Source organism: Mesoplodon densirostris, chromosome 2, assembly GCF_025265405.1.
Source record: "Mesoplodon densirostris isolate mMesDen1 chromosome 2, mMesDen1 primary haplotype, whole genome shotgun sequence".
Taxonomy (NCBI): Eukaryota; Metazoa; Chordata; class Mammalia; order Artiodactyla; family Ziphiidae; genus Mesoplodon; species Mesoplodon densirostris.
The window spans coordinates 39,377,218-39,400,639 of NC_082662.1; the positions used below are offsets into that span (position 1 = coordinate 39,377,218).

Sequence of the window (23,422 nt, forward strand, 5' to 3'; positions counted from 1 at the left end):
AGATAGTTTTATGAACTTTTCTAAATTATCACTTTGCATACATACATACAAGATAGCCATATGTGATGGCCATGTATCTGACACCTGTTTTGGAAGCCTTCTCTCCTTAAGTCTTGGATAATTTGGTACATGAAGAGGTAAGTAAAATATAACAATGAGGGGGAAATAGACTGGTAGACAACCTTCTACTGAGTTTTAATGAGTACCTTTAGCACTAAAAGAGTACATACTACAACTCTTTTAAATTTGGTAATTAATTTTTTTATGCTTTGTGAAGTAGATCATCCTGACTTAGTCTTATTAATAAAGAACAAACCAGCTTCATTTGGTTCATCATCGAACGTTTTAAAGGATTGACATAGTACAGATTTCGGTATAAAATGCTGAGCTAATCAGTCAACCTGTGAAGTTCTTGTCATGAAATATAGCTATTTCTCTTGTTTTTATTTTGTTTGTTTGACACTTGTAAAGCACTTTTTGACCAAGCACCTAGGGTCTTTTTAATCATCCTGAATTAACATTGTTTTGGTTTCTTTAAAGTGCTCAGAAAGAAAATGTATAGGATTGGTAAAATTTAAACAAATGATATTTGTAGCTCTTCTTATTTGTGCTTCTAGTTAATGGCATTGAAAACATTCAGAGCCTACTGGGAGCACCCACTGCATCTTCAGCAGTTGTCCAGGATGACTGGGCTTTCAAAGTCAAAGCCTTATTTTAATTTCTCCTGTTAGTACAATTGGTTCCATGAGATTTGTCATTTGATTTCCTGGGAGTATTTTGTGAAATTGTTATAAAGTACTCAGAAGACCTCTGATAAATAGTGTTGTGTGTTCAAGTAGCTGTTAATAGAAAATGGCCGGCTCTGTAAGCACATTTGATTGCATTGCCTATTTATCTCTTTATTTCTCTTTAGTTTCCAGGATTCAGAAGGGGAATTCTATTTGTTGAATGGGAAATATTTTTAGTTATTGTGCCTGTTTTGTGCCAAATCAATTAAATATTTTCTCCCTAGTGACTGAGTCAGTCTCTAGTATCTACTGCCCTGTTTACTGATGCCCTTCCTTTCAAGTCTTTGTTTCTATCTAGCAGGAGTTCCAAATTGCCAGATTACATAGCACTGGAAAGTGTTTTCATATAGCCTCTTTTTTACACCCATTTTTTTTTTTTTTTTTTTTTTACTTTCAAGTTTATTCTCCAGAAGGCTGCATTGGAACATGCTGAAATAGAAGTAATGCTTGAAAAGCAGAAGTTTAGATTATTTGTTTTAAACAGGTAAATTGTTAATGTAAAACTTTGAAAGTTGGTTTTAGATTTGTGTACATAAACACAAAAGCTAAAGTGTACCCAGTGGTACAGATAATCTACCGGGTTACCTCAGATTAGAAGATGAAAATCCAAATGAATATCTGGGCCTTACTAATAGCTTTTTGGTGAATAAGTTAGACTTCTTAAAAGTTTTCCAGAAAATCAGCCGAGATACACCCTACTTTGATCACCCAGCTTTCTTTGCTTGGTTTCCTGGGAGGTATCAGTATAGTAAATAGTGCATCCATTGTGTGCCTGTTTTGTTTCCTACATTGTTAGACTATGCATTATCTCAGTCAGTCATTATGATGTTGATGACAAATAGGTGTTTTCTGCATTTTCAGGTGTATCCATAGGTTGGATGGGTTTCAGAGTTGGATAATCTAGAGTCTTTTGCTCAGCTTCTCTGCTGTATATTGGCTTCTTTTTCAAACTGGCTTCCTACTTATTAGAAAAAGATCTGTAGTGGTTTCAGCCTGCACATTCACACACTACAGCATCCCTGGGTCCTTTTAGACCTCTGGGAGATTCTGTGAGCATGTTTCCTTAAAACTGGAGGAGTCTCCATCCTGTGGAGGGATTGACGACAGCATTTTACTTGAAGAGCAGTTGAGGTTTGGGTCTTCCATATGGTAAAAATTGGCTCTTATCCTACTGCTACTTTTGGAGCATCTGGAGTGTGAGATATTTGAGACTGCAGTCCTTTGTGAATGGAAGAAGGTGCTTTTATATTTGCCCTATTTCCCAGTCAACTTTATGGGAGATTATTTTAACTTTGAAGGGTCACCTGACCACCATAAACAAACTCTTATTATCAACTCTCTTAGCACCATCATTTCTACATTAAGAAGTATTTGCCTATAAGGCAGACAAAGTAATTGGTCTTCATTGTATAGAGAGCCCAGATTCTGAACTCAGAATATGCTCTGCTGATAAAATGATTGCCTTCAAGCAAAAACTGTGCAATGTTTCTTCTCCGCTTTTCTGCCTTTTATGTTGAAAAGTGAAAGTGCTTAAAAGTGCCATCATTCAGGGGTACTTAATTATTATTTTGGAGAACATATGACAGCACAGTGCATACTGGGAAGTACTGTTGACAAAGCATTCTTGCGATTTTTTTTTTAATTTTGAAAATTATGACTATCCTAATAAATTACGATCACTGTACAAGATGCAATTCAGTTTAGATTTTAGTCCTTAAAAACAAAATCTTGGGGACTTCCCTAGTGGTCCGTTGGTTAAGACTCTGTGCTCCCAATGCAGGGTCAGGGAACTAGATCACGCATGCTGCACGTCGCGGCCAAAATGCAAAAATAAATAAATAAAACAGAAAATTAAAAAAAACAAAAAGGAATGTGTGTATAATATTTATTAAAAACAAACTTCAAGAACCAGCTAGATTTCAAACATTCTTTTTGAAAGTTATTTCATTTTAAAAAAGATAACGACATATGAATAAGCATGTAACCTAATGATTTCCTCCTGATGCTCTAAATTTCGTTTTTGTTTGTTTGTTTGTTTGTTTTTGTTTTTTAATTTTTAGCCACACCCCGAGGCATGTGGGAACTTAGTTCCCTGACCAGGGATAGGACCCGTGCCTCCTGCATTGGAAGGCAGAATCTGAACCATTGGACCGCCGGGGAAGTCCCCGTTATTCTTTTTGTGGGAAGTTTGATAAAATAAGAAAAATTGCAATTTGTACTCTTCAATTCTTAGTACCACTGAATATTTTCTTCTTCTCTCTCTTTTTTTTAACATCTTTATTGGAGTATAATTGCTTTACAATGTTAGTTTCTGCTGTATAACAAAGTGAATCGGCTATATGTATACATATATCCCCATATCCTCTCCCTCTTGCATCTCCCTCCCACCCTCCCTATCCCACCCCTCTAGGTGGTCACAAAGCACCAAGCTGATGAATATTTTCTTCATGTCAGTAACTTAGATGGCTTTAAAAATTGAGTGATTTATCTGTATACTTCCTTTTTTCCCTCTGTGCTCTATAGTGTACTCCTGTGTTACAGCCAAACCACATTTTTTTTTGGATTATTTTTTCCATATTCACTTATCTTCTCCAGAAGTTTCCCATTCTTGAATGTTGTTCTCTCCTTTCTTTACCTATCAACCTCTGGTCATCATCCCCATGTAGCAACTAATGTCATCATGGATAATTTCAACATCTTTGCAGAAAAGGATAATCGAAGCAGCTTCAGATCTTTAGAGTTCTCTTTGCTCTTTTTTAACAGCATATTTTCCCTAAGCAGTGCATATTTTTATAGGTGGAGTTGTTTCACCTAGAAATCTTACGATATTCTAAAATTACAACCCCTTATCATCTCTGAATTAAATTCTTTTTTTTTTTTTTGCCTTACGCGGGCCTCTCACTGTTGTGGCCTCTCCCATTGCGGAGCACAGGCTCTGGACGCGCAGGCCCAGCGGCCATGGCTCATGGGCCCAGCCGCTCCGCGGCATGTGGGATCTTCCCGGACCGGAGCACGAACCCGTGTCCCCTGCATCGGCAGGCGGACTCTCAACCACTGCGCCACCAGGGAAGCCCTGAATTAAATTCTTGTATTCTCCTGTGTGAAGATCACAATTTGGAGGACTGTGAACCACTTCCTGTAGATGTGTTTTATTTAACTACTTTTGGAGATTTTAAGAAAAATTGACCAATACAGGCCTCACCAATCCTTTCTCATTTTATATTTTGTTGCTTCATACATTTACTGTATTTTATCATTTCTAAGGCTCTCATCTTTTTACTTTTTAACAGCTCTGAAGTTATAGTATGTTACTTTTTTTTTTTGCGGTACGCGGGTCTCTCACGGTTGTGGCCTCTCCCGTTGCGGAGCACAGACTCCGGACGCGCAGGCTCAGCGGCCATGGCTCACGGCCCCAGCTGCTCCGCGGCATGTGGGATCCTCCCGGACCGGGGCACGAACCCATGTCCCCTGCATCGGCAGGCGGACTCTCAACCGCTGCGCCACCAGGGAAGCCCTAGTATGTTACTTTTGATGGTGTGTTATACTTTAACTGGCAGTGGTTATTTTGTTTTGCTTACAGTTTTTTTTTCTGATACCTAAAATAATGACATCCCTTGAAATTAGTAGTTTTTTCAGATTTGATGAAATATATTATATTACCTTACTGGCCTCTGAAAGTATTTGAGTTTGCAATATATATGTCTCAATTAAAGACCTCTGTCTTCCTTAGCTTTCCTCCTTTTCTTTTTCTAATGTCTTGAAGATCTCTGTTCCCTTGATTCTTTGCTTTTTTTAAAAAATAAGTTGGTCTACTAGTTTGATGTGTTTCCTTTCTATATCATTTGAGATCTGTTTTGTTGGTTTTTCTAAGACCAACTATCCCAACCGTTCCAATGTAGTTTTGCTTTTGGGGTGTCTGTTGCAAATGGCAATCAGTAAGTTACCACTACCCCTCCCCACCCACCCGGGCAAACTGGTGAATTTGTCTATTTACATTTGTTATGAACTGTTTCTGCCATATTATTTCTTACATTCCATGTCCTGCATTTCCATGCCTTACAGCTCCTTTTCTCTTCTTTGCCATTTAAAAATATTGATAGAGTTTTTTGGCTTGTGTTATTTGATTTTTCCAACTCTACTGGTGAATTAGAACAAATTCAGATTTTAACCCTCTCCTGAACAACACAAGGACTCCTTCCTTCTCATCACCCCCTCCAAACGTACATGCTATTTTTGTCCAGTATTTTAGTCCTTTTTTAAAAATTCCACAAGTTGGATATTTCTCTTGTTATTTTATACAGTCAGTACTTAACTGAGATTTATGTATCTTTGCTAGTTTTCTTGGTCAATATTCATTTTTGGGTCTTAGACTTTCCTCCTGGGATCATTTTTCTTCTTCCTAAAGTATGTCATTTAGACATTAGTATAGTTATGTTAGTAGTAAATACTTATATTTATTTAAATGTCTGTTTTAAATACTTTTGACCTTGAAAGATGGTTTGTATATGTACACAATTTTGTGTTGATAGTCATTTTCTCTCAGACTTGCACATATTATTCAGCTATCTTTTGGTCTCCATCATTGCTATTGAGAAATATATTGATACTCTAATTGTCATTCCATTGAAGATTATGGATCTTATTTTCTGTCTCTTAAGATTTATTTTTGTCTTTGGTGTTTTTCTTTCTTTTTTTAAAAAAATAATTAATTTATTTTGGCTGCATTGGGTCTTCGGTGCTGCACGTGGGCTTTCTCTAGTTGCAGCAAGCAGGGGCTACTCCTTGTTGCGGTGCGCAGGCTTCTCATTGTGGTGGCTTCTCTTGTTGTGGAGCATGGGCTTTAGGTGCGCGGGCTTCAGTAGCTGTGGCACGCAGGCTCAGTAGCTGTGGTGCACGGACTTAGTTGCTCCACAGCATGTGGGATCTTCCCAGACCAGCGCTCGGACCCGTGTCCCCTGTTGGCAGGCGGACTCTTTTAACTACTGTGCCACCAGGGAAGTCCCTGGTGTTTTTCAATATTATTATCATTTACCTGGTCTAGATTTTTAAAAATTTAATCCTACTTGGGGTACCTTATGCTTCCTATATGTTGTGTATTCATTTCTATTATCAGTTTTGGGAATTTCTTAGCCGTTATCTCTTTAGATATTGTTAACATCTGCATTTACTTTTTGCCTTCTGGAACTCGAATTGGGCATATGTTGAACACAAGTGATAGACAGAGAAGAGTATATACTCTATATTCCGTGTAAAGAAAATGACAAAATGGCAAAACTGACCTATAAAGTTTAGAAATCAGGAAGATGGTTTTCCTGGGGAGTGTAGGTAGTGACTGGAAGAAGGGACATGAGGATGCTTCTGGATTGATGGTAATAATTCATTTTAAAAAAATCTGGCTGTTGGTTACACTAGTGTGTTCAGTTTGTGAAAATTTGAGTTGTATGCTTATGTGCATTTTTCTGTATTTATAGTGTATTTCAATAAGAGTAAAAAAATATTTGTTGTCTTCTTTCATCCAGTTGGTCACCGATGTATAGGATGGTATTTTCATCAGCAGTGGATTATGAGTGGCCCCTAGAGTGTTGTTCTCCACTCCTGCTCTCACCCCAAACAGTGTTATTTATGTTAGGCATACTATATGGGTTTAATTACAAGTTCTATAAAGAGATATCTAGTCTTTCAGTTGTGGAGAATGCCCCCACCTCCCAACCCCTGCCTTGCTTTTATATGTTAGTTGAGAAGTTGTCTCCAAAACCCAACCCTCTATCCACTTCCAGCGGAGTGGAAGATTGAGTTATGTTTCTTAAAGGTTGTTAATTTCCTTTTCTGGGAAGAGTGCAGCTACTCAGTGGAAGAGGAATGAATGAATGAATTAATTAATAAATAAATAAATATAAGTGAGAATTCAAATAGAAAATGTGGTGAGGGAGACTCAGTTTGGGAGCTGTCTCAGGCAGAGATAGTTTTAACCCACAGTCATCTCCATGCTGGTGGCTATTGATATAAAGGACAAACACAAGCCTTGTGACTCTTGGCTTGCATATTTACTTGTGGGGGTAGTGGTTGTTGCCTTTAGACACTTGGCCTTTGTCTTTTCTTTGGAAATATTTTATGGGTTTAGTCATTGTGAATAATGAGTAATGCATATAGATAGTGATTCCTCATATGAAGAGCACCATCTTATTTTGTATGTAATACCTTTAGAAGTTTGTTTTGTGGACAAGTGAAAGGGAGTGAGTGGTTGTTTCTCTAGAATTTAGTATGTACAGCTTTCTTTGCAGCTTCAGAATATAGTTCAAGAAAAGAGAGATATATCATTTTCGGCAGACAGTGTCAAAATATGTCAGCTTGAGGGATCCAACACAGTAATAAAAATTTTAGAGACTCTAAACAATATATCCTTGAGTTTGGGGAGCAGAGTCAGCAATTCATCCATTAGCATTTAAACCTTGTTGGAGGTGGGTCAGATTAGAAAAATGCAACTTATTATTATTAATGATAATCCAAACTGTCAAGTCCTAAGCTTCTTTTGTGGGGGGGGGTGGGTTAAAGACTGTATTTTTTTTTTAGAGCAATTTTAGGTTTACAGCAAATTTGAGAGGAAGGTCAGATATTTCTCATATACTCCTCGCCCCCGCACATGCATAGCCTCCCCCATTATCAATATCATTCACCAGAATGGTACTTCTTTTTTTTTTTTAACCAAGGATGAACCTACATTGACACATCATAATCACCCAAAGGCCTTAGTTTACTTTAGGATTCACTCTTGGTGTTATATATTCTGTGGGTTGGGACAAATGTATAATGACATATCCATAATTATAATATCGTACACAGTATTTTCACTGCTCTAATAATCCTCTGTGGTCTGCCTGTTCATCTCCCTGTGACCCCACCCCTGGCAACCACTGATCATTTTACTGTGTCCATAGTTTTACCTTTTCTAGAACATCATATAGTTGTAATCATACAGTATGTAGTCTTTTCAGATTGGTTTCTTTCATTTAGTAATATGCATTTAATTTTCCTTCATGCCTTTTTCATGGCTCAATAGCTCATTTCTTTATAGTGCTGAATAATATTCCATTGCCTAGATATACCACAGTTTATCTGTTTATCTTCTGAAGGACACCTTGATTGTTTCCAAGTTTTAGCAATTATAAATAAAGCTGCTACAGACATCTGTGTGCAGGTTTTTGTGTGGACATAAGTTTTCAGCTTCTAGTGCAATTGCTGGGTCATAAAATAAGAGTATGTTTAGTTTCATAAGGAGTTGCCAAACTGTCTTCCAAAGTGGCTGTACCATTTTGCATTCCCACCAGCAGTGAATAAGAGTTCCTGTTGCTCCATATCCTCACCAGCATTTGGTGTTGTAGTGTTCCAGATTTTGTCCTTTCTTATAGGTGTGTAGTACTGTCTTGTTATTATTTTGATTTGCATTTCCCTGATGACATATGATATGGAGCATCTTTTTTATGAAAACCTTAAGCTTTTAAATGTGTTTTCTTATTGTAGCCTTGGAATAACTTTTTGAGATAGGCAAAATAGGTATTTTTATCTCAGGTGTGCAGATAAGAAAAATGAGATTTAGAAAGGCTTTTAATGACTGACCAGGATTTATGAGCAAAGTAAATAGTAGAACTGTGTTTAAATATTTTTTTGACTCTGAGCCCTGAGTTCTTTATGCCATGTAGAAATATCCTGTTAGGATCATCAGCCTCTTTTTACTGTTCTTCAAACTCATATGAGAACAACACATATCATCTCTGTCACAATTTATAGAATAAAATACTTTTGTATACATTATTTTATTTGACCTTTATAAGCACTATATCTGAGCTTTAGAGGTAGGTGAAATCCCAGGCCACAGAAGTTATATGTTATTGAACCATAACGTGAACCTAGTTTTCTTAACTTAAAATTTTGTGCTCTTTTCCATGTTTCTTAATATGATTGTATAATGTAAATATTTTGTCATTGGAACCTGTTCTCAGGGTGAGGACGTCTGAATTTAATGGAACAAGAGGAGTGAAATACATTAGAGTTTCATAGGCGCACTATAGTTACATATACATTGATTTCCCCTTGGTTCCTGACCTCAAGATACACTCACACTCAAGTGTAAATAAGTGGAGCTAAAACACCATAATGCCCAGAGCAGTTGTAATGGTACATTTGCTACACAGGAAAGGGAGGTTTTTGTGCATCCCAGCAGAATGCTTGCTGCCAGAGCGCAGGAAAAGCTTGTATTCAGGAATAATGGTCCTTTTAAGGCCACTTAGTAAATGGTATAAAAGTGGATTTCCTTGGTAGGTAATGGTTTTGTTTTGTTTGTCTGTTTGTTTCCCTCTCCTGAAAGCTTTAAAAAAACAAAACAAAACAAAAACGAACAGTGGAATAATAGCTACCATCCTGAAGACTGTCAGTAAATAATATAAGTGATAGCAGAGTATATCCTGTCTCTAGTAAAGCCTCTTTTGCTGACCTAATTGCAATTGACAGTTTTCATCAATATAACTTCAAATGAGCAGGACCCTATGTGAGCCTTATAATGATGATAGTGATAATAGTAAGTACCGTTTACTTACGTTACTGATTCACTGATTTATTCATCAAACGTTCATTTGGTACTTACTAGGCCAGGTATTGTGCTGGGTGCTAGTAATGCCATTGTGAGCAAGAATGATCTTTCCTCCTCCAGCTAACAGTCAGTCTCAGAAAACAGACAATTAAGCAACTAATTATAGTAAAGTGTTGGAATTAAATAGAGGTAGGCTGGGGAAACTGTGTATAGGGAAATCTCAGAGGAAATGAGGTTTAAGCTAAGGTCCAAGAATGTATAAAAAGAGCAAAGGAAAAGGCGGAGAGAATAATAGCTGTGAAACCCTGAGGGTGAGAGAGAGAGTATGGTGTGTCTAAAAGATCAAAACTCCAGCAAGCCTGGAGAATTGTGCAAATGATGCTAGAGAGGAAGGCAGTAGCAACTAGGCAGTGCCCTATAGACTACAGGAAGGATTTTAGACTTTATCCATTAAGGGTTATTAAGGGTTTTTAAGAAGAGAATCACCCAGTCAGTTCTGCATTTTAAAAAGATCTTTTTGACTGCATTATTTGTTTTGTTAAACTCATATATTACCACTTAGAAAATAGATACTTATTACATGATATTTACATTTATATAACATTAAGAATCAAGGGGAACAAAACTAAAGTGAGGTCGGTTAGGAGAATGTTACAGGATGATGCTGGCTTGGACTAGGAGACATAGCAGTGGAAGTAAAGTGAAATTGACTAAAGGTAGATATTTTGGAGGTAAAACTGGCAAGGCTTGATGAATAATTGGATGTGTAGTGTGAGAGAAAGTGAAGAATCAAGAATGACTCTGAGTTTGGTGGTACCATCACTGAAATGGAAAACAGAGAAGGAGCAAGTTTGCATAGAAAGATAAGTTGAGTTTTCAGACATATTAAGGACAAGGTAGTTGTATATAAAACTATATACAACTGTATAGTGGAGAGAGATCTGGGATGAAGATACAAATATTGGCATCATCTGTAAAATGTGTGTAGAGAGGAGTTTCCAGGGAGAGCTTTAAGGACAATCAACATTTGAGCATCTAACATGAAGGAAGTTGTTTAAGTAGTGATAAGAGGTAAAACAAGGGAGTGATTTCGTGGATAGAAAAGTCATTCGAAACAGAAGAATGAATGATACTGTCAGATGCTGCTGAGCAGTCAAGCCCCAAAAAGAAAAGGTAGACTAAAAATGCAGCAAAGGTTCTTTACATAGAGACCATTGGTAACCTGGCAAGAATGGCTTAAATGGGGTGGTAAGGTCTCGGGATATCTGCAGTGTGTTGAAGAAAATAGAAGGTGAGACATTGGAGACAGTGAATGTAGACAGCTCATTCAAGAAGTGTGACTATGAAGGGAAAAAAGAATTGATAAGGCAGTGGTTGAAGAGGGGTATGTAGTAATTAAGGGAAATTTTTTTCTTACCTCAAGGTGGGATAGACTTGAATGTGTTCAGAATGCTAATCAGAACATCATGAAGAATACAGAGAGTCCAGAGATAACTAGTAGGTCAGAGAAAGTTGGATGGGACAGGCTTCACCTGATGTTGTTAATGTATTGTCAGGTATTACCATCCTACTTTCTAAGAGTAAGTGACGAGTCAGAGAATTTATGGTTATTTGCCTAAATGAATGCTCTTCTTACCTCAGCCATATTTCCTGATTATGCAGCTTTCTTCCTCAGCCTGCTATGAATATTCTCTGGGAAAGGGAGGACTGGGAAATCATTGTTCCTTGGACTACCTTTATCTGATTGGAGACCAGTTCTTCTTCTCCTTTCCTTAGGCCTGTCTGTATGGTACTGGAAAGCTTGGCACAGAATGTACTGATCTGGAACCCTGGGCATCCATCTTGCAAATGTAGGCTTTTGTGTAGGTGCAAGAAGTGGGTAAGGAATGCAGAAGGGATGGATTTCCATAGATGCGTTTCCTTGTTTAAAGAGGATTCAGAGATGCATTTTATAGAATTTTTGTTTATTGTTATTGCCCCCAAACATAAATCCACGTCATGTTACCTGTTTAAACTATTCAAGAAGCCAGAACTGTCCTGTAGGTTCAAAGAATGATAGTCCCTGTTTTACATAGGTTGTTTCAGAAAATAGAAAAAGAGGACACACTTTCCTAGCACATTTTATGAGGATAGTATAACCATGAAGCCAAAGCTAACAAGGACAATCTGAGAAGAAAAAGTACATAGGCCAATCTTATTTACTAACATATAGGCAAAAAATCCTAAATAAGAGCTTCCAGACCCCAGATGGTTTTATTAGTGAAATAACACCAATCTTACACAAACTCTTTCAGAAAATAGAGGAGGCAGGAACACTTCACAGCCAGTTTTAGGAGGCTGGCATAATTGTTATACCAGAATCTGACAAAGGCATTATAATAAAAGAAAACTGGAGGGCTTCCCTGGTGGCACAGTGGTTGAGAGTCCGCCTGCCGATACACGGGACGCGGGTTCATGCCCCAGTCTGGGAAGATCCCACATGCCATGGAGCGGCTAGGCCCATGAGCCATGGCTGCTGGGCCTGCGCGTCCGGAGCCTGTGCTCCGCAGCGGGAGAGGCCACAACAGTGAGAGGCCCGCGTACTGCAAAAAAAAAAAAAGAAAACTGGAGACCATTATCCCTTCTGAACATAGGTGTAAAAATCATTAATAAAATATTAGCAAAGATAATCTAATGGGGTATTTGACAAAGTTGGGTTTAACCCAGAAATGCGAGAGATTAGTCTAATACTAGAAAATCAATCACTGTAATTCACCACATTAACACAATAGAGGAGAAAAACCATATGATTATTTCAGCATATGCAGAGAAAGTACTTGGCAAAATCAATACTCATTACTGATAAAAACTCTAAACAAATTAGGAATAGAAAGGAACTTTATCAATTTGATCAAAGTGGCCTATGAAAAATCTACAGCTAACATCATAGTTAGTAGTAAAATGTTGAACTCTTTCCCTCTACAATCAAATGAGAAGCAAGGCAAGGATGTGTACCACAGACAATCCTAGAAAGTGGAAAGAAGTAAAACTATTTATAGAGAACATGATTGTTTATATAGAAAAATCCTAGGGAATGTACAAAACAGTCATTACAACTATAATAATGAATTTAAGTTGTAATATATACAGTTAATATGTAAAAAATCGATTGCTTTCCCATACCAGAAGCAAGCAATTGGTAAGTGAAATAAAGATTTTATTTACAATAGCTTCAAAAATCATCTTAACTTTATATAATATTATATAACAACTATATTTCAATTAAAAAAATCTTCTTAGAGATAAACTTAGCAATAGAAGTAGAAGATCTTTTTGATGAAAACTATAAAACATTGCTTAGAGTAATTAAAGCAGGTCTAAGTTAGTGGAGAAATACTGTGTTCATGGATATAAAGACTCGATATTAGGCTGTCACTGCTTTCCAAATTGGTCTGTAATCCCAGCAGGTCTTTTTTGGGTAAAAGTGAATAATCTGTTTCTAAAATTCATATCACAATGCAAAGAATCTAGAATATCCAAAGCAATATTGAAAAAGAACAGAGTTAAAGCACCCCATGATCTGACTTCAATACTTGATATAAAGCTACATGATCAAGAAAGTGTGGTGCTGGCATAGGCTAGAAAAATAGATCAGTAGAGTGCAGTAGAGAGCCAGAAATAGCCCATTCTATTACAATTTGATTTTCAACAAAGGTGGCGAAGCAATCTGTTGAGAAAAATAGTGTTTTTAATACATGGTGCTGGAATAAGTGGATAGCATATGGAAAAAAATGAGCCTTAACCCCATCTCACATATTACCCCCAAATTAATTCAGAGGTGGATCATAAACATATGTGGACCTAAATATAAAGACTAAAACCATAAAGCATATGGAAATAAAATATAGGAAAATATTTTTGTGTCCTTGGCATGGGCAAAGTTTTCTTAGGCAAGATACTAAAAGCATTAACCATTAAAAAAATACTGGCAAATTGACCCTCATTAAAGTAAAAACTTTTGTTCATCAAAAGATGCCACTTATGGGCTTCCCTGGTGGTGCAGTGGTTGAGAGTCCGCCTGCTGATGCAGGGGACACAGGTTCGTGCCCCGGTCCGGGAAGATCCCACATGCCATGGAGCGGCTAGGCCCGTGAGCCATGGCCGATGAGCCTGCGCGTCCAGAGCCTGTGCTCCGCGATGGGAAAGGCCACAACAGTGAGAGGCTCGCGTACTGCAAAAAAAAAAAAAAAAAAAAAAAAAGATGCCACTTATGGCGGGGGATGGTGGTGGTGTGATGAATTGGGAGATTGGGATTGACATATATACACTAATATGTATAAAATGGATAACTAATAAGAACCTGCTGTATAAAAAAATAAATAAAATTCTAAAATTAAAAAAAAAAAAGAAAAGAGGACAGAAGCATATTATCTAGAGAAATAGAGGCCAATCAGCAGAAGAATTAAAAGAGAAAGGTTAAAAGTAGCCTCATAGAACTGAAGGTTGAGGAGAGAGGATGGAAGGATTCTGTTTGTTTTATTCGAAGTTGTTCTGTAGCGTTTGTGTGTTTTTTTTTAACCAGATGTGTGTGTCATTTTGATAAAAATGAAGTCAACTTCTCTTGCCCCTGTTATTCTCTGCTTGAGCACTGATCCCAACTTGTAACTACTTTAGTTATGTGTGTGATGACTCAGTTATTGTCTTTCTTCCCGTTAGACTGTAAGCTCCATGAGGACAAGAAAAATCTGTCTTTTTCAAAAAAAAAAGACGCCACTTATGGGAATTCCCTTGTGATCCAGTGGTTAGGACTCCACGCTTCCACTGCAGGGGGCACGGGTTTGTTCCCTGGTCAGGGAACCAAGATCCCACAAACAGTGTGGCATGGCAAAAAAAAAAAAAAAAAAAAGAAGACACCACTTATAACTTCACTAGGCAAGCCACAGGCTGGGAGAAAATACTCATAAAAATATCTAATAAAGGACTTGCATCTAGAATATATGAAGAACGCTTACAACTCAATAATAAAAAGATAAATAGTCCAGTTATAAAAAGGGCAAAATATTTTAAGGTAATTCATACAAGAATATGTACTGATGGCTAATAAGCACATGACAAGATGCTCAACATCATTATTCATCAGGAAAATGCAAATCCACAGTGAGATACCGCTACACACTCACAAGAATGGCTGAAATTTAAAATGCTGATATCATATCTTGGCATGAATGTAGAGCAATTCTTATATTATTAACGAGGGTAACCTATATTAGCTAGAATGTGGAGCAATTGAAACTCTCATACATTGTTAATGGAAGTGTAACATGGTATAATCACTTTAGAAAAAGATCTGGTAGTTTCTTATAAAACTAAACATACATCTATCCTATAACCCAGCAATTACACTCTTATTTACTCAAGACAAATGAGACATAGGCCTATTAAAAGGACTTGTACAGGAATGCTAATAGCTCAAAACTGGATATAACTCAAATGTCCATTAGTAGGAGAAAGGATAAATAAACTGTGGTATATTAATATGATTGGATATTGCTACTGTTATATACAACTACATGGATGAATTTCTGAAACACTATACTGAGTGAAAGAAGGGGTTATATAAAGAGGTTCATACTTGTATAATTCCATTGATATGAAGCTCTGGTGAAAAAAAATCTATGGTGAAAATATGGGAATAGTGTTTGTTTGGGGCGAGGGAATAGTGGTTTGTTGGGGATTTACCAAGAAAGGACATGATGAAACTTTCTGAATGGATGGAAGTATTCTGTATTTTGATAGGGATTTAAGTTATCTGAGCATATACATTTATCATACTTATTCACTGGTATACCTAAGGTTTGTGCAGTTCAGCATTTATAAGTTTACCTTAAAAAAAAACCCAACATGAAAAAGTTGTAAACAAATACTGAATTCTACTTAATGATATACATACTGAAATGTGTACTGATGTCCACAGTCTACTTTGAGATGCATTTAAAAAAAACCAAAAACAAAATAACAACAACCACAAAACAACAGGGACTTCCCTGGTGGTCCAGTTGGTAAGAATCCACACTCCCAGGCTTGCCTGGTGGTGCAGTGGTTAAGAATCCACCTGCCACTGCGGGGGACAGGGGTTTGAGCCCTGGTCTGGGAAGATCCCACATACCGCAGAACAACTAAGCCTGTGCGCCACAACTACTGAGCCTGTGCTCTAGAGCCCATGAGGCACAACTACTGAAGCCTGTGCACCACAACTACGGAAGCAGAGTCCCAAGAATAACTCCCATAATTTTGAGGACTAATAACAATGTGAGTGGACTTGCCTTACAAATATCAAGATTTATTGTCAAGCTATACCAATTAAACAGCGTGGTATAGGCACAGGGGCTGACAGCACAGTGGAATAGAATATAGTCAAGAAAGACACCCATGTGTACATGGAAACTTAATATATGACAGAACTGACATTGCATATCATTTAATAAATGGCTTGGGATAATTGATCACTCCTATAGAAAAAAATATAATGGGATTCCTATCTCCCACCATATGCAAAAATAAGTTCCAGGTATATTCACAAACTTAGTGTGAAAAGTAAACGTATAATCTTTTAGAAGAAAATATAAATAAATGTATTCATGTCTCTGTGTGTCAGGGATGTATTTCTTAATATTTATTTATTTATTTAGGCTGCTCTGGGTCTTAGTTGAGGCATGCGAGCTCTTAGTTGCGGCATGTGTGTGGGATCTAGTTCCCCTACCAGGGATCGAACCTGGGTTCTCTGCATTGGGAGCGTGGAGTCTTAGGGATGTATTTCTTATATGTAAAAATAGATAATATAAAGGAGAATAATAGATTTGATGATATAAAATTAAATTCTTTGGTGACTCCATTAAAAAAAAGTAAAAAGACTGAGAGAACATTTTCAGTGAATATAATCCACAAATAATTAGTAACCAGAATATATTAGGTAAATGCCTATAACTCAATAAGAAAAAAGATAGAAAACCTAATAGAAAAATAGGCCAGGGATATACACTTGACCCTGCGTCTTGGTGGGCTCCCCAGCTGCAGATATGGAGGGCCAACTGTACTGTATGGGGCTTTTTTATCTAAGGGACTTGAACATCTGCAGGTATTAGTATCTGCCAGGAGTTCTGAAACGAATCCCCCACTGATACCGAGGGACGATTGTAAATAGGCAATTCACAGTTGAGGAAACCCTAATGGCCAATAAACATATAAAACACTGTTTAGCTTCACTAGTAATTATGAGAAATGACAATTAAACCCATACTGTGATATGATCACAGCCATTAGATTGACAAAAATTAAACAGTCTAACAAATGCCAGGTATTGGCGAGTATGTGAAATCATTTGTTCAACAAATTTTTGAGCACCTACTACTTGCCAGTCACTGTTCTAAGTGGTTGAGGTACATTACTAAATAAAACAGACTAAGATCCCAGCACTCATGGAGCTTAGATTTTAGTGGGGAAAGACAGAAAATGAACAATAAACATTATAAACAAGTAAATTACGTAGTACATTAGAAGTGGTAAGTGTATTGAAAGTGTATTGGTTATAAAAGCAGAGTGGAGTAAGAGTGTGATGGGGTGGAAAATACATTGTAATGTTATATAGAGCTATCAGGGTAGTAGGCTTCATTAAGAACTCAGGGGAAAATTGAGCCAAGAGATTTGAAAGCTGTAGGGGTTAGCCAAGGAAATATTTTGGGAAGAAGAGCATTCTAGGCAGAGTGCACAGATTAGCACAAGGCTTTAAGGCAGAATAATACCAAATGTGTTTGACAAACAGTAAAGTCCAGTGTGGCCGAATCAAAATGTGCAAGTGTGCACGGGATAGAGGAGGTCAGAGAGATACTGGGGAAGGGTGGTGGGTCACCCATCTAGGTCTTGACTTTTATTCTTGAATGACATGGGGAGCCATTCCAGGATTTTGAGTAGGAGTGTTGTGATCTTACTGACCTTTAAAAGGATCACTCTGTTAAGAATAGACCATGTGGGTTAAGGATAGAAGCAGGAATGGGATACCAGTTGGAGACAGTTGTGAGGCTGGGGAGAGACCATGGTGGCTTAGATCGTAATAGCAAAACCCAAGAGATTCTGTAACTCATTTAGCAGTAAAACCTGACCTAATTTGAACTCTTCTGGTGACAAAACTGAACTGAGACTCTTTAGAGTTTTTATCACATTTATTGTGGCTATCATACACTTTACTGGAGAAATCTTAATGTTTTTGATGTATTTTGTTGGTGACCTAGTCTTTGTTGAGGGTATTATATATATATGTATATGTGTGTGTGTGTGTGTGTGTGTGTGTGTATGCTATTACTTTAATTACCCACCCCCAATTCTGATTTCTAAAACATGACTAAATCCAAGGTTTTTGGTTAAGAGATTGTAAGCATGTAAGTCTTTGGAGATAGTGAAAAATGGTTGTATTCTGGCTGTATTTTAAATTTAAAGCCATTAAGAATTCCTGTTGGATGGGATGTGGGGTGTGTTAAAAACAAGAGTCCAGATGTCCAGGGTTTTGGTCTGAACAACAGGAAGAATAGAATTACCGTCATCTTAGATGGGGAAAGGCTATGGTTGGAGTCCGTTTTGGTGGAGAGAACACATTCAGTTTTGGACACTTTGGATTTGAGATGTTGAGAAGGCAATTGATTATAAGTGTCAGGAGTTTGAGAGACAGGTCTGGAAAGGAGAACTCTTAGGAAGTGTTGGAGGGGAAAGGTAAATTGATACAGTCATTTTGGGAGCAATTTCTGATGCAGTTTCTGACTCAGTTCATGCCACATCTAAGTGTATACTTCCAAGAAACTTTTTATACATGTGCATGAGGAAGCAAGTACAGCATGTTTATAGGAGCATTGTTTTGATGGAGAAGAAAAACATGGAAAGAAAATTAAATTTCCACTTACTGGAGAATGGATAAATAAATACTATAAAAATCTATAGACTGGACTACTGTACTATAGATATATGAACTAAAGTGAAATATATTCACATGGGTGAATCTCCTAATTATAATGTAGATTGATGTCAGCAGGTGAATATATACAGTGTTTTAAGTATATAATTTAAAAATGTGTAAAACAATACTAATAATTTATGGATATATGTAATAAAAAATAAAGACACTTATGGAAAAGATAAGCAAAAAATTAAGAATAGTTGTTAAGTGGAGACTAGTGGGAGGTGGGACTTGATAAATTTAGAAAGCAAGTCACGGGGGCCCATCTGCTATTACAAGGGTTATCTCTCATGCCAGTGGTGTGTATAGTCATCTCTTTGTGATATTATTTTCTGTACTTATTTATTTGTCAAAAATATTTTATAATTAAAGAAAATATTCCATTTCATTCCTTTCATATCACTGACTCTAATGATATGAGTCCTTTACAATTCATCAGCCATTGATGGCTGGCCCAGTGAATACCTGGAATCTTCATTGGCCAGTTGGTTCCATCTAGTGGTGAAAGTGCTGGAAGTATTCCATGAGACATTCCTTTTGGGAAGGAAGAATGAGGAGATAGATGATAGATAGTTAACCAGACTGCTTATTATTTCACTAAAATTTGAGAGACAAAGAAAAAGGTTATTATTTAGAAATATTGAGTTTTTGCCATTATTAATATGATGCTATAAATCTTCTAGGACATTTAGTACAGACCTGTAGGACTCAGATGGGTCCTTACTTCTCTCTAACTTATGTTTGTGTTTTGCTTTTCAGAAGGAGTTGAGCATTCCAAGAAGAGGCAGCTTGTAAGTAGATGATGATTATGATTATGATTATTATATCCTGCTTAGGAATCCCTCCTGGGGACTGTTCTCAGTATCACTCAGAGGACTCTCATTCATGAGTGTTTTTTTCTGTGGACTCCTGTTTGGGCCAGTGAAACCAGTGGGCCAGCCAACTTCTCTCACTAGGTCAGCTCCTCCACTCTGCCTCATCACTCCCCACCCCAGATCCTCTTCTCTGTGTCAATTTTTGCCTAGGGTCTGGGGGAAAGCTGCCACTTAAATACCCATCACAGTCTTATGCTTGTGTTTTGGGCTTTACCGAGTTTTAGTAGAGTCAAGCTTTTTTTTTTTTTTTTTTTTTTTTTTTTGCTGTACGCGGGCCTCTCACTGCTGTGGCCTCTCCCGTTGCGGAGCACAGGCTCCGGACACACAGGCTCCGCGGCCATGGCTCGCGGGCCCAGCCGCTCCGCGGCATGTGGGATCTTCCGGGATCGGGGCACGAACCCGTGTCCCCTGCATCGGCAGGCGGACTCTCAACCACTGCGCCACCAGGGAAGCCCGAGTCAAGCTTTTTTAGAATGTTAAAATTGAAACTCTTAGCATTTACATCTGTCCTATAGCATGGTACTAGGGAGAGGTCAACAAGTTGGGGCAAAAAAAGCTATGTTTGGGTTCACGGTTGGAATAAGGCTGTCGTTTACCTTTTTGTTCTCTTCTGGCTTCAGGGCCGGGGCAATTCGTTAATAATCTTTGTCTCTGGATTTCAGTTTCATAGGTTTTCTTGGCTTGCTTTTTCTCTAAGACTTCTGTTGGGGTAGTACTGCATATTTGGCTAATCAGAATCATCTAGAATGCTTATTTTTCAGATTAAAAACAAACATTTATATAATAGAAGCAGTTAAAATGCAGATTCTGAGCTTGTTTAAACTAAAATCTCCATGTCGGGGCCTGGGAGCCTGTACTTTTGCACCTGCGAGCACAGCCATTGTGATTTTGCTAAGGAGCCAGATTTGGGAAACACGAAAGAAATAGGGCTGTGTTAAAATGATGGCTTTGAAAACTCTCTCACAGACATGTATGAGACATGACTACAGAGAGGACACGACAGTATTCCTATTTATTTATTAAGTATACTTTATGTATGTATCATATGCATTTAAAAATGTGTGAAACACATGGTGTTTCTGTTACTGTCATCCTGGGATTTTGTTTTGTAAAAATGCTCCAATGATTAAATTGTCGTCTGAGATTCTTGTAAAATCCTTTTGGCTGCTTTATGAAAGCTCACTGTGCTTTGATATAAAGAGACTGGAGTTATGAGTCAGCAAACTCCTAGGGTTCAGTCTTGGCTATGTCACTTAATTAGCTTTGTAATGTAGAGGAATTGCTTCATCTCCTCAGTTGCCTTATCTATAAAATGATAAACCATGATACCTGTTTCTTTTTTTTTTATATATGTATAGGTATTAGAAAGATCACTTAATATATGTGATAGTGCTTCATTTTTTAGTTTTAGTCTAAGGTGTGTTAGTTTTAGAATTCTTGTAAATATATTAGGTTAAATTTGGATATATTTCATTATTTAAGAGTCACATTTCTGTCTTTAAATTCATTTCTAGCAGTGGATCTCAATTCTAGGTTCTCAAGTGTCCTGAGTCTTCTAAAAATTGGGCAAGGGCGCTACCAGGACTCTTAATGGAATGACACACTGAATAGGTATACATAACTGAAGGAGAGTGGCTTTTCAGCATCACATTCAGCAACTATTTGTACTTGGTCACTTTCCTATTATTTCTGTAGGTTTTTTTTTCTTTTGGTTCCCTTTATTTGGAAGTTCTCTGAGATTTGCCTTTGCTTAAGTTTAGGTGAAATGAATTAAGGCCTGAGGCAGGTAGCTTCTTCCAGGAATGTGTGCCTCTAATGAATAGAGTTTGCTGAGAAGGAAGGATATCCTGTGAAAATGATTTTTATTTGAAACTGGAGGAATTTTTGGATCAATTTAGTTTTTTTTATTATTGATTGAATTTTTTTTTAACTTTTAATCTTTATTTATTTGGCTGCGTCGGGTCTTAGTTGTGGCACGGGCTCTAGAGCGTGCGGGCTTAGTTGCCTCGTGGCATGTGGGGTCTTAGTTCCCCAGCCAGGGATCGATCCTGCGTGTCTCCTACATTGGAAGGCGGATTCTTAACTACTGGACCACCAGGGAAGTCCCAGGATCAATTTAGTTTTAAACTAGAGGAATTTCTTGGTTATTTATTGTAGTTAAAGTTAGGCGTATTCTAACTGCCTTTAAATATTTAATTAATAAAGATCAGAAGTACTTTTTTTTTTGGCTGCACTGCGTGGCTTGCGGGATCTTATTTCCCCGACCAGGGATTGAACCCCCACCCCAGCAGTGAAAGCACCCAGTCCTTAACCACTGGACCTCCAGGGAATTCGCCAGAAATACTTTTTAATAAAGTAACTCCCATTTAAACAATTGATCATTCAGTAAATACATACTAATACCTACTGTGTGTTGGGCACTGATATAAGTTCTGAGGTTATAAGATTCAATTAGACACATTCCTCTATTTTGAAAACTTAGAAGTTAAGTAAACCAGAAAAGTATATATTTTTTATCTTTAGTACTAGAGTAGAAAGAGTTTTATTCTGGAAGGAATCTTGGAAACATGGATACTAACCTAGGCTTTGCCACTAACAAGTTATATGTGGTTTCAACAGGAACTATCATTTCTGGGCTTGAAATGCCTCACTTGTAAAATGAGGGGACTGGCTTACCTGGGCTTACCTGATCTCTGTGCTTAGTCATCTCCCCCAATAATTGAAACTCCATGGTACCTCTTCTTCAGAGAGCTGGGCAAGTCTTCGTAGGGAGTATGCAGTAGGAGGTAGACATGGCTTAGCATCTGAAGTAGAGAAGACAGGAAATTAAGAACCACAAAGCGTAAGGTGTTTTGAATAAGTTTAATCAATACTTAAACATTTGTAGTAAGTGTGGAGAAACTGATGTTAATAAAACGAGTGACTTACCACTTAGCCCATTATTTCTTGTCCTTGTAGCCTAGTCTGGAAAGTTAAAAGTTATTATAATTGTCCCCTGAGTCTTGGTCAGAAAGAGAGGGGTATTGTACTTAGATCCCTGTTTGCTTCTGCCCCAGAATGGCTCTTGCAAGAGCAGAACCTACTGTATGCCCACCAGGTATAAAGGCCCATTTCCTTTGGCATGTTCTCATTAGTATACATTATGGGTGGAGAGAGATTTGGAGTTTGCAGCTGGTTTGGTGTTCTTGTCTTTAGAGAGGGAGTCAGATTCATTTAATTAGCATAATGTTAAAATAGCTGAGCAATATAAAATAAATGAAGTTCAGTCATTTTGGAGGCTGTCAATTGTTATGCTTTTCCATGTAATTTGGTAGTTCCAGGAAAATGGACAGGAACTAAAAAATGGATTTCGAGATGTATGTGATATCTTTTCATTATACAAAATGCACTTCCACCCAACAAGTAATTCCTCCAATGTCTCCAAATTATTAGTAAATGGAATCATAGCATAGAAGTAAAGAGCCTGGGCTTGAGTCAGGCAGACCTAGGTTGAGTCTCTGCCCTACCATTTACTACATATTTTTTCATAAAACAAGTTACTACATTTCTGTTTGTCTTTTTGCTTCCATTTATTCATTCATTTGTTCAAATTCATCCATCCATCCATGCATCTATCATACTGTATTTATTCAGTTCTTGTTATGTGCAGGCACTGTTCTAAATACTGGAGATACCGTAGGTTTTAGCAGACAGAGAGACGGACAGACAAAAGCATGTATGATATGTCATGGTATTGAGTGCTATGAAGAAAAATAAAACCAGATAAAGAGATATGAGGGTATGTGTTTTTGTGGGGCAGGGGTTGAAATTTTTTGTTTTTAACTAATTAATTTATTTATTTTGGGCTGCGTTGATTAATTTATTTTTGTTGCTGCTTGTGGGCTTTCTATAGTTGCGGCGAGCGGGGGCTACTCTTCATTGCGATGCGCGGGCTTCTCATTGCAGTGGCTTCTCTTGTGGCGGAGCACGGGCTCTAGGCATGCGGGCTCAGTAGTTGTGGCACGCGGGCTCAGTAGTTGTGGCATGCGGGCTCAGTAGTTGTGACTCGCAGGCTCTAGAGTGCAGGCTCAGTAGTTGTGGTACACGGGCTTAGTTGCTCTGCTGCATGTGAGATCTTCCTGGACCAGGGCTCGAACCCGTGTTCCCTGCATTGGCAGGCGGATTCTTAACCACTGTGCCACCAGGGAAGCCCAGG

General features: G+C 37.7%; 1 protein-coding gene across 8 annotated transcripts in view; it reads left to right on the top strand.

Moving 5' to 3' along the window:
* MAST2 (microtubule associated serine/threonine kinase 2) overlaps positions 1-23,422 on the top strand; it is a 208,830-nt gene that overhangs the window by 69,913 nt on the left and 115,495 nt on the right. For all 8 annotated transcript variants that reach the window (XM_060089737.1, XM_060089741.1, XM_060089739.1 and 5 more), the window contains exon 4: positions 19,112-19,143. In XM_060089737.1, the coding sequence (XP_059945720.1) occupies positions 19,112-19,143 (32 nt within the window). The remainder of the gene's footprint in view (positions 1-19,111; positions 19,144-23,422) is intronic.